Source organism: Mchenga conophoros, linkage group LG7, assembly GCF_057382185.1.
Source record: "Mchenga conophoros isolate Kocher_MC1m ecotype Shallow Benthic linkage group LG7, M_conophoros_male_GT1.1, whole genome shotgun sequence".
NCBI lineage: Eukaryota > Metazoa > Chordata > Actinopteri > Cichliformes > Cichlidae > Mchenga > Mchenga conophoros.
Genome location: NC_140532.1, coordinates 27,474,583 through 27,486,390, shown reverse-complemented (window position 1 = coordinate 27,486,390; position 11,808 = coordinate 27,474,583). Strand labels below are relative to the sequence as shown.

The 11,808-nt window shown below is 38.6% G+C and overlaps 1 protein-coding gene across 2 annotated transcripts; it reads left to right on the top strand.

Annotated features, from left to right (window-relative positions):
- Positions 1 to 3,807: 3,807 nt before the first annotated feature.
- cstpp1 (centriolar satellite-associated tubulin polyglutamylase complex regulator 1) lies at positions 3,808 to 10,633 on the top strand. Of its 2 annotated transcripts, XM_085283212.1 has the most exons (10): positions 3,808 to 4,050; positions 4,127 to 4,229; positions 5,654 to 5,784; positions 6,782 to 6,866; positions 7,059 to 7,144; positions 7,768 to 7,812; positions 7,882 to 7,975; positions 8,609 to 8,718; positions 8,880 to 8,943; positions 9,695 to 10,633. In XM_085283212.1, the coding sequence occupies exons 1-10, from the start codon at positions 4,008 to 4,010 to the stop codon at positions 9,861 to 9,863; spliced, it is 930 nt and encodes a 309-aa protein (XP_085139338.1). In that variant the 5' UTR covers positions 3,808 to 4,007; the 3' UTR covers positions 9,864 to 10,633. The 2 variants fall into 2 exon arrangements, with proteins under 2 accessions (XP_085139338.1, XP_085139337.1); XM_085283211.1 differs by having other exon boundaries at positions 3,809 to 4,050; positions 7,768 to 7,975.
- Positions 10,634 to 11,808: the final 1,175 nt, after the last annotated feature.

Genomic DNA, 11,808 nt, shown 5'->3' with positions numbered 1-11,808 from the left:
ACAGTAAGACAGATGTGGGCACTTGACAGCAGACACTAGTGGCCTGCACTCACCAGGAATCAACCTTGGCGAGTTTTTGTGACGAAAATGTAAAATAACGCAAAATATACAATAGACACATAGTCCTGTTATTTCTGTCATTCCTACTGCCCTCTGCCTAGGTAAAGAGTAGAGATAATTTCATTTCATTTGTTCATATGTTTTAATTACATGAGTACACACATTTCAATATCAGCTGGACATAGCACACCAAGGGCCATTCACAGTTTATTTTTTTAATGATGGCTGTGATTATCAATACAATTTGTAAATGTTTGTGTTTATTTAAAAGGGAAAATACTTATTAATTAACATGAGCACTTAAGCTCATCATGTAAATATGCCAGATTTACCCACAGACTATTTCATCTGCAATCCCTGGCAGGTTAATGGCATATTAAATAAAGCAACAAACCAAACATTTAGAAGCGTGTGAACATAAAACGTGTGACAAAAACAAATGTCCATATACCATTATTAAAGATCAAACCCTATAATCACTTACACCCCCCCCCCCCCCCCCCCAAAAAAAAAACCAAACCAAAAAACATTAGAATCAAGGATTTTCAAGGGCATTATGTCATGTTTGATTATCCAATAATCACTGTTTTACAAATTTAGAAAAAAAAATAAAGAATGTTATATAGTCTTTCTTTCCGAGGGTATTGTATTCCAGGTATGAGCTGCTTGATAAGACAAAACTGATTGCCCAAAATCAATTTGGGCTGAAAAGTGCTCTAATATTGTTGTTGGTTATACGAAGTCACCAAATCCCAGCCTCTCTAATTTGATTTGAATTTTAGTATCTTAACCTCCTAGGACCTGGTGTCCACATATGTGGACATCACATTTTGGGTTATTTAGACCAAAATACTCAATTTTGCTCTACAAGGGCCTGATATCCACTTACAAGGACATTATTCTGCTACTGTTCATTCAAATTTTTAAACAAATATCCTCATATGTGACTCTTATTTTTCATAAAACCAAAAATAAGGTAAAAAAAAAAAATCTGGTAATTCTTTCTTTTTACATTCATTGGGCCCCAATATGCTCAAATATCAAAGAGAAATTAAAAATGCATGCTGTGGAAGAGTTCGGGTCTTAGGAGGTTAAAGAATGTTTATGAAACATTTAAGTATAGAGAGGACTTGGATAGACTGTACTTGGATAGTACAGTCACAGATAACGGACAACACACATAGGAGACATTTGACTTATAATTCTGTGTTGTTTCTGAATCAAAATAACTAAAGATACTTTAAACATTTATGTAACTAAGCACTAAGGTGTCGAATGAAATGCCAAAGAAATAAATTCTACTAATATCCCAGCTGCACATGAGACCTATCAAACCAAAGGAGCAGGCAAATACCACTACACTGCAGTTTGAGAGAAATTGCAATAAATTTACCAGTGGGCACGCACTGCAAACAGCGTAGCTGGGAATCAGCGCTATGTATGACCTGCAATCTGGGTTCTTTAACAAGACTCATTCTCAATCATTCATAACAGCCTTTACGGTTGGTTGGACAGACTAACCAAAACAAAATGACCAATCAATCAAAAGAACAAAAAAAGGACAGCAGAGGCAGCTTTATCTGTTGAGTTCAGGGATTTATTATGAACTTGTAAACTTGTAAGTGTTGGTATGAACTTGGTCTCCTATTAGCATAATATACATGGATAAGTCAGCATGAAAGTACTGAGGAAGACTAGTTTAGTGTGATTTAAAGTGTGATGTCCCTGCAGAAAGTGCTGTGGTTCAGAGTGAGGGCTAAGAGATTAAATAAGTCCTCTTTTACTGCCAACAGTGGGATAAACTGAGAGAGAAGATACTGCTGGTGTAGCTGTTGTGGTCCTGAGAGTCTATGGTGGATGTGACTTCATAAGCCTTTGCAGAAAGGATGGCACTGAGACACTGGACTTGCTCATACTCTGGGTTCCCTCTTTATTCTGGTACAAAGATAACAGATCACAGTTGTCATCAACAGTGTTTTATGCAGCTGCAACATTCAGGTCTGTTAACAAGGATTAGAACAGTTATAAGAGTGTATTACTGATCAGTGTACACTGGGTAGCTAGTTAGCTAGTACCGTTAGCTAAAATGATCATTCGCTCTGGTTTTTGCTGCTGCTCCTAATGAGGAATGGGGGACTGCTGTGTCTGTGTTAATTTCCTGATCAACCACAGTGCTAATGTACTAAACAAAGTTTTGAAAGAAACCAGGCTCTGTGCTTTGTAGTTGCGAATCCAACATGGTGAAAAGAGGACAGAGGCCTTCTGATTGGCTGACCTCTACTGTCGTTACCTCCGTCCCAGCCCTCCTCGTATCTTCCCTCCACTACCACCAACACCTCTGTTTTTTATCCCCCTTCAGCTACAAGTGCAAGTTTTGAAATGCCTTTCTCCCAAGAAGTGTTGCAAAATTGCAGAATATGTGAATCTGACTTGAGAGGGTGTAGTCAAGTGCTTGTATTCACTGATATAAGAGGTTATAATCACAGAGTTGTAGTTGTAAGCAGTAAAAAAAAATTCAGTAAAATTTAAATGAGAAGTTTGCAGCTCACAGTGTATTTGCTGATGACACCAGCTACATAGGACTGATTGAGAACATTAATTATTCAGCCTACAGAGTTCAGCATCTGAAGCGATGGTGTGACAACAACAACCTACATCTGAACACAGCCAAGACCAAGGAGATGGTAATCGACTTTAGGAGAACAAGGCGATCTGAGCACTTCGCCCTCTACATTGATGCAGCTTCAAGTTCCTCGGGGTCCATATCTCGGCTGACCTTACCTGGTCCACAAACATTTCACAGTAGGTAGGAAAAGCACAACAAAGGCCGTACTTTCTCAGGTGCAATTACTCCAAAGACTTCTAATTAACTTCTACCGCTCCACCATCACGAGTCTTCTGATCTATCTGCTGCACACTCTGGTTCAACTGCTGTACTGTGGAGGACAAGAGAAAACTGCAACGGGTGGTGAGGGCGGCAGAGCGGACAATTGGAACTTCACTAACCCCCCTCAGAGACATTTATACCAGCAGACTTCAGCGGAAAGCCAGTATCATCATCAAGGACCCCTTGCACCCTGGACACTCACTTTTTTCCCTCCTTCTTTCTGGTAAACGCTACAGGTCGATCAGGTCAAAGAAAAACAGAATCAATGTCAATGTCAAGGCTGTCAAACATGCCCTACCCCCACCCTGATTGAAGGTTAACTGTGCTGTTAAAATCCATGGACATTTACAGCGTATTTATGAACCGTATTTATTATAGTAGTAACCAGCATTCCTATCCCTTACTCAATGCGGAATACCACTGATCACATTGCACCTTATACTGCACACTGATCACTCATATATATGTGTGTGTGTGTGTGTGTGTGTGTGTGTGTGTGTGTGTGTGTGTTCTTATGTTGATCTGTACATACTATTATTATTATTATTGTGTATTACAACACATTCCCTGTGTCCATCCTAAAAGAATCTGAATGTCTCCAACGGAGAGATGCAAACTGTGTTTCATTGTTCTTGTAACAGTGACAATAAAGATCTATTCTATTCTATTTGTGAAAATATCATTCTACACATTTGTGAATATTTTTCTGTAACTGTAAATTAAAAACACAAGTGTGTTGAAAAAATCTGTACACGTGAGAATTTCAAAATACAAGTTCCAATTTTTTCTCAGTTTTTAAAGCTCTTAAATTCTGTAAAACGTTTACTTTCAAAGCGGAATCTTTGTCAGTAGTAATGTTCGAGGGGCTCTGATTAATGTAACTCACAACATCCGGCGGTTTCCATGGAAGTCCACCAGCTCACCATGTTAGGACAGCTAGCTAACAAAATTCAGAGTAATAAGAACACAGTGTACGTACAGTAAATAGCTGCACTGTTCACCGATTATAGCTGCGTATTTATTAAGTCTTGTTTCAGTGGGTTTCTATAGGAAGAGCAGAATGAACCGTTTGAACCCCACGGTTCCCGCTGATCAGTATCTCGGTAGGTCGTGTGTTGTTAGCTTTGTCAGTTAGCTCCTAGGCTAACTTTATAATCTCTGTGTGTGTCTGTGTTCCAGCGGACAGCAATGTGCTGTTCTACCTGAATGATGCTGTGATCCAGCTGCTAGAACACAAAGAGGAATACAACCAGTTCGGAGTGATCCGCTACTTCGCTGAATAGTAGGTTCCACACAGTTGTTGAAACAGTGAGACTGCAGCTCCGGTGCTTTAGGTTAACAGGTTTTTACGTTAACTAGTTAGATTTGTTTACGAATTCTACTCTCCGTGTACTTGGTGATACATCGTCATGTTCAAGAAATGGTTGTCACTGTTTGCCAGTGTGTCATACGGTTTAAAAGGATTATCATCTCCAGCTCGTGCAAATGCATAGGTTATACGTATCAATACTACTTCATTGTTGTCTGAAGATCATACTGATACCTACATGCATTTGCACGAGCTGGAGATGGAGACCCCCCCTCCCCAGGTCTTTAATCCTGCATTACACAGTGACAGACAGACAGGAAAAGTCTGTGAAAATGATGAATCTGTGGATCAAGCATCTGGAACATGGAGAGTGGAATAAGTTATCTTATCTCATTACTTGATTAATAGATGGAATAATCAATACATTACTCAATTACTGAAATCATCAATAGCTGCAGCCCTAATGTACAGTATCATATTCATCATAGTCATCATATGTGTGGCTGTTGTGTGAGCATCACATATCTCTGAAAAATCTAATCTCTGAAAAAGAAATTGTTGTTTAGAGCTCAGTTTCACAGTCCTTCATCATGGTTTTTTTAAGTGTATTAAAATACATTAATAATAATAAAAAACAGTTGAATTAAAAAGCTTGTGCATATGTCTATTGAGGAATTAAACATATTAATGAAAAAAATCTACATTCGGGAAATGCTAATCTGAAAATCTGAAAAGAGCAGACATGGTCAGAGCTACTATCCCATCTTGAGTATTGTCACAGTACAAAAGAAGTTAATAACAACTTTTTCTCACACCATAATCACTACATTACACATGTTGGCCAAGGTGGTTACCAAGAAGAAACTCATCTGTTATGATGAATCTGACTGAATCTATTTCACAGGGTAATGGTGGCTGTGTTTCCAGACAAAGCACAGTTCATTACTGGTGTCAGAGCAGTGAAAGCTGAGCCAGCAGCAGCTTGTTTCGCACACTGGTCTCCCATCAGTTTACCGTTGAAGACTAGCAGTTTATCCACAGTGCACATGCGCAAAACAACCAGAAAAAAGCTGCTGACCTCTCAGCTTGCCCAGCTCAAGTCAGTGTTACGGGAGATGGACACGCCCTCAAACCAGAGAGAGATGCAGCAATTCTAGCTCCGTGTGGTCACAAGGTGGCAGTAATGTAAAGGATGGATGCACACGCTAATAGACAGGCGGGGAGCTTTAACAATGCAAGCACTGCTTGCCTTCCATGTCCTGACAGAAAGTTATTTATAAAGACATATCAGAGTCAGAGAGACTTCATTAATCGCAGAGAGCAATTGAGTAAATTTGTGTGTATGTGTGTGTGTGAGAGAAATATATAATATATCTGGGTTTGTAATGTTTCTGTAGTTTCAGCAGTGTAAAGAACAGTAACCACGTCCTCTTCAGAGAGTTTAACTACATCCAGGCCACTCCACATAACAGAGCATCCTTCATTCGAGTATTCTGGAAATGCTACAGACAGATCGGCAAAAGTGGAGGTGAGAACACAATAATGTCTTTGGACTGTGAAATGAAGCTGGAGTACCTCTGGGGAGAACCATGTAGTCATAGTAAAGAACATGGAAACTACAGACAGAAATATCCCAGCCTGGATTCACTCTCAAGATGTTATTGCTGTGAGGTACAGTGCTACTGCTGATGACAGACCTACCCATCTGTCACTCTCCTGAGATACTGTTTCTAAGTTGCTGTTTCTAAGTTCTTTTTGTCTAACATTCACATGCATTCACACCAGAGAACAACATTGGACTAACATCTTGCATGCAGACTAGGGCAGATTGGGCTTGAACCACCAACCTTCCGGTTATTAGATGATCTGCTCTACCACCTGAGCCTTAATGAAGACAACTGAGTGAGCATCACTTGTAAAAAGTGGACATGAGATTATGAAGCTACCAACCTTGACACACTACAACCTTTGGTTGGACCTGTTGACCTTAAAACTCTGTCCATAAAAATCATGGACAAAATCAGTCAAAGCAGCCTTGGGAGATTCCATTACCCACTAGAAATAAGTGTGAATACAGTTGTACAAGGACCAAATAGCCCTGTACTCTTGAAACATCCCAGCAGGACACATTGACTAGATCTAAAGCTTATTATGGTATACTTAGGAAGCTGGTAAATGTAGACATAGACATTAAATAGACACAGGAGGAGTTAAATCTGGGTGATGCTGTATGTTTCTTCTTGATGTGGTTGCAGTGACCTCAAACAACATGCTTTTTCAAAATCAGTGAATTTACAAATCCTTGCAGATCAAAGAGACAAAGTTTTTGATGTCAGTGTATTTGTAATTAATAAAAAAATTGATATAAAACTATGTTTATGTCATAAGTGTTACATTATTGTTTTAGTTGTCACTGACAGTTTTATGTGTTACAGTTTTGTGCTGTCATGAGTTTTCTATTTAAAACTGGTGGTTAGTCATTGTGTAATTTGTAGCCAACAAATGTTTTGTGTCTTGTGTTACAGACTTGCTCTCCATGCTGGAATACAGGTCCCTGCTGCAGTTACTGTGTCCAGATTTTCCAGTGGTGTTAGTTCAGAGTGCCGCCAGGTCAGCAAAAGAGTAACTTCCCAAGGTTTCATCTTGATTATTTCACATCAAGATGAAACCTGAGTGCTTTGCACAATATATAATCCTATGTAATTCATTTGAGCACATTTTCAATGTAGCACATTTTGAACACAACAGATCTTAACAGGCTGAAAGTTTCTGGGTAATGATTGCTGTTCTCTCCTCCTCTAGAATTGCTGTGATGGACGACACCATCGATTGTCTGATGTCTTTCTCTGATTTTCTTTATGCTTTCCAGCTGCAGTTTTACTACCAAGGTAATAAACCAAGTGATGAAAAGAATAATTAAAGAGAGCAAATTAATGAACTTAGGGAGGGAAAGGATCAATAAACTGAAGGAACAGAATACAAACCCAAAGGATTATATAGAGAAAATAAGGGAAAATGGTAATAATTCATGTGCACTGATTATTAAATGAAGAGAATCTAGTTAATGAAATAGGAAATCTAGGAAACAGACTGAAAAAATTACTAAAGGGAGTAGATTAATGTTAATCCAGGGAACCGAATGGTAATATGAGTTAACGAAATAAAAGGAATTATTCATAACGACTGTGTAATAAACTGAGGGGGGTAAAGAATTCACCACTAACTGAAAAAATAAGTATCCTAGAAAAAGAGAATATTTAACTTGGGTAACAGATAAGAATGTAAAGATTTGATTAAATTGGATAATAAAGGATAAAATAACTGAGAAAATAGGTTTTACGAACCCATTCTCTCAGTTATTTCACCCGAGGGAATAAACAAACCAATATTAATAAAAATATAGTAATAACAATAAATACAAAATGAATAAAATGTATGTAATAATGTTAATAATGTGATTTGTTTTTAAGTTAAAGGAAACGTCCATTAAATTCATCCATTGTGTTCGTAGAGTTCCTGGACTGTGTGCTGGTAATCTACCAAGATCTGCTAGCAGGTAAGAGTCCCAACACTGTCATCGTCCCCACATCCACCTCCATCGAGCAGATCCCATCTGTGTCTACAGAGGAGAACAACAAAGAAGAGCGGCCACAAGATGGGGTGGAGCCTTCCACTTTGGCTCAGTGTATAGACGCCCTGTGCGACAGGTCCAAACATAGGTAAACACTTCAGTTCTCACTCACCACTATATTCTTTTAGTTTCCTGTAGACATCTTGTGAAGGCGATAACTCTCAAAGGTGATGTAGCTGATGTAATATTTTCAAATTCCTACCATTAGACTTCAAGGTCAATGTCAGAATTCACTTAAAATCTTGTGAATGCGATGACTTAAGGAAGTAACTTAGGATTTTCACATTGCATCTAGTGTGTCTAGGCCAGTATTTAGGTGCTTCATTTTTTAAATTTTAATTGTAATCTGTAAATAAAAAAATATATAAACTAATAAATAATGACCAAAAAGCAATAATAATGATGAATTTAAAAAAAAAGTATTAATTTTAACGACACATGTTTAAATTCACTAAGACAGTAAGGCTGTATTTTGTCTGTACACTAAATTTGTTTGTGAAGTACGAAAAAATTGTGGTGCAAAAATGTTGATAAATCACTGCGTTTTTGTGCGTATACACTAAATATTTGCAAAAATATTCCCACCTCACCACACAACAATTTCAGTACCAGTTGTAGTACTGATTTGTCATTATTTGTGTGTGTGTGTGTGTGTGTGTGTGTGTGTGTGTGTGTGTGTGTGTGTGTGTGTGTGTGTGTGTGTGTGTGTGTGTGCGTGCAGTCATCCGCCCAGGTCATGTATGAGGGAAATCCTGAACCAGACTGACAGAATTTCTTACTACAGCTTCCTTATGAGTCTGGCTAAACAAGAGGCCATCAACCAAACTATTGGTGGGTTCAACCACCACTGTGTGTCAATGAGACACTGGGTCTTATTGACACACAGTGCATAAGCATTACATCAGTCAAAAAATGTGCATTTGGTTTGTATTACATTAGTGTTGCTTTCAAATGTTTGAATTTTGAACCTTTTCGTTTCCCTGATTCTGCAGGAGTGTTACCCAGTAAGGCAGAGCTGCTCATTGACCCAGAGATGGACCAGGAACTTGACAAACTGTGAGACTGCACATCTATGCACATAGTAATAAACATATCAACAACAGGAACATTACTCCATATATTAGGCAGCTGTAACCAGGTGTTAATGTGTTATATGACAAGTGAGGGATTCCTCAGATCTGCTGGAGGCTTACAACAGAAAAAAATAGATTTGTACTATTTTCAGCTGACCTGTGTTGTTTCTGTTTTACTCTTATTAAGGATTAAGCGAACTGAATTCTACATTTTAGAAGCAGATGCTACAAGAGTTTTCAGAGCTGCTTTTCAACCCCTAGACAGTTAGTATAGATTGTAGTAAGGTAGATTGGATTGATAGCAAAGAGCATCGAAGTAATCTGAAATTAAACCCCTCAGCAGCACAAGGCTATAAAACAAGAAAAATGAACTCCCTTGAATAATATAATTTATAATTTTTTATACATTTATGCCAATAATGGCTAACACATCAATTTTTGAAAAATCACAGCCGTGATGTTCTCTTGCTGTCCAGGATTGCTCAAAGTTCCTGGTTTATCTTTTATATGTAAATTTGTGGGTTTCAAAGGTCAAAATCGAATTAATGTCCAAGCTGCTGATTCTGATATTGTTAGACTTCTGTTCACTGGCATGAAAACGGTTACTCTGCTGCTACTCTCGTGTTCAAATGTAATAGCGCTCCAGTACAATCTCTACATACTTTCACTTTGCTTTTTTCCCATTTTGCTCTTTTCTTCTTCTAATTGTAATCTTTTGTTCTCTTGCTGTCCAGGATTGCTCAAATCGTAGTGAGTCCTAGCAGTAACAGTAGCAGTAGTGCTGTGGGGGGGCTAAAAGAAGTGCAGAAGAAGGCATCACCCAGGAGGAACATCCACCACAGGAGGAGGATGGAGGTGGAGAGTGACGGCTCCACTGAAGAGACAGATTCATCTGAAAACTGATCTCTGACAACTTAGTGACCTGTTGCCTGCCGTCTTAAAGGAACGCCTGTTGAAAATCGACAGTGTGTCAGGACTGAAGAAGAAGACATCCTTCTAACTTTTACGATTGTAAATAATGCAAATAATATTAAAGAAAGCATTAAAGGATGTGTCTAACATGCATTAGAAAACATACAGAATTCTGCTCTCACCAATCACTACTGCACTATAATTTATAGATGAATCTGTTTGTGGCTCAAACTGTGCAGAATGCAAAAAACAAGGAACCAGATGAGTTCCAAACATCAATACACACACATCTGCATCCAAAAATAGTAAATATATAATACAAACCTGTCTTGTAGCATGCTTTTTAGTCAATAAGACTAGAAAAGCAGAAAGCATTATATGAATACCGTTCCATTTCTGTATATGTTTGTATGAGGCTGTTTATCACAAGAGCAATGTGGAAAAAAATACATCTACAAACTTACTGTAAACACAAAACTGTATACAGAATAAAATTCTGTGAGCTTGTTAAGCAACAAGGCCTTGCAACTTTGAAAGATACAAAACGACATACTTTTACTTTTCTTGTTGCTCTTTCCCGTCACCCTCCAACCTGTCGAGGCAGATGACTCCCACTTCTTGAACCTGGTTTTGCTGGAGGTCTCTTACTCCAAGTGCTGTTGTTGGGGTTCTCTCTAATTCTGTAGGTTGTTTACCTTAGTATATGAAGCACCTTGACTTTGCTGTGAACTTGCAGTGTATAAATAAAATTGAATGGGAAAGTGTATATTGTGATATTTGCTATGTTGATTGGAACAGCCAGTGATCAAACCACCAACCTCCTGAGCTACAGCCACCCCTGAACCATGAATTGCACGGGATTGGCAGATGGAGAAGCGTCACTTCAGAGAACACATCTCTACTGCTGTACAGTCCAGGGGTTGTTCTTCAGGAGTTTTTGTTGAAAAGGCCGGAATTGGAAGAGTTTCAAGCTGCCCTGGTGTACCTCTCATTACATCTGTGGAGAAGGTAAAAGCGTTCCAGAGGAGTTGAATTTCCAGGGGATACTGCTTTCTTGTTGGGTCATTATGAGCATGAATGAAAGATTGTGTTTTTGGCCAAGGCGTGCCCAGTCTCTCTTTAATCTTACTCCCCTCAAAGATCAGAAATAAAATCAAAATTAGTACAGAGTAGGTTTATTAGATAAATACAATTAAGGTGATTTGATTGTTTTGCTTTTATTATTTGAATTAGGTTTTTCTTTACTCCAAAATTTCTTTACAAAGACATCCTGTATTCAAAAAGTCTATATGTTCCCATTCTAAACAGGAAAGGTCAAAATCTGACTATTAGTTTACATCTTATAAATAGCTCTTACAGGTTACTCCAAATTTAAAAACAACAGATCCCCTGGGACTGCTCTCCAGTCCTCTTAATTAAACCTAGTCATATTCCAAGGGCACTGAGAGGAGAGCTGCTACAACAGGTGTGTTTGGTTGGTACGATTCCCATCACCTATCACCTCCATCCAAGCTCTGCACTGCCTAACTGGTAATATTCATAGGATCAGAGACTGTACCTTTTAAACAGAAAGACTATTGGGGTGATGGTTCTGCATATTGACAAGCTGGGCACGACCACTTAGCTCCAGTGAAAGAAACTCTTATTACTACAGCATACCAAGACATTTTGGACAAATGCTCCCAACTTTGTGGGAATAGTTTGATGACGGCCACGTCCCATTCCACCTTAACTGTGCACCACTGTAGAAAGCAATGTCCATAAGGGCATGGACAAGCAAGTTTGGTGTGGAAGAACTTGACTGGCCTGCACTTGATAGAACACCTTGGGATGAATTAGAGCAGAGACTGTGAGCCAGGCCTTGTTGTCCAGCATCAGTGTCTGACCTCATGAATGTGCTTCTGGAAGAACAATCAAAAAAAGAATAGAAATATCC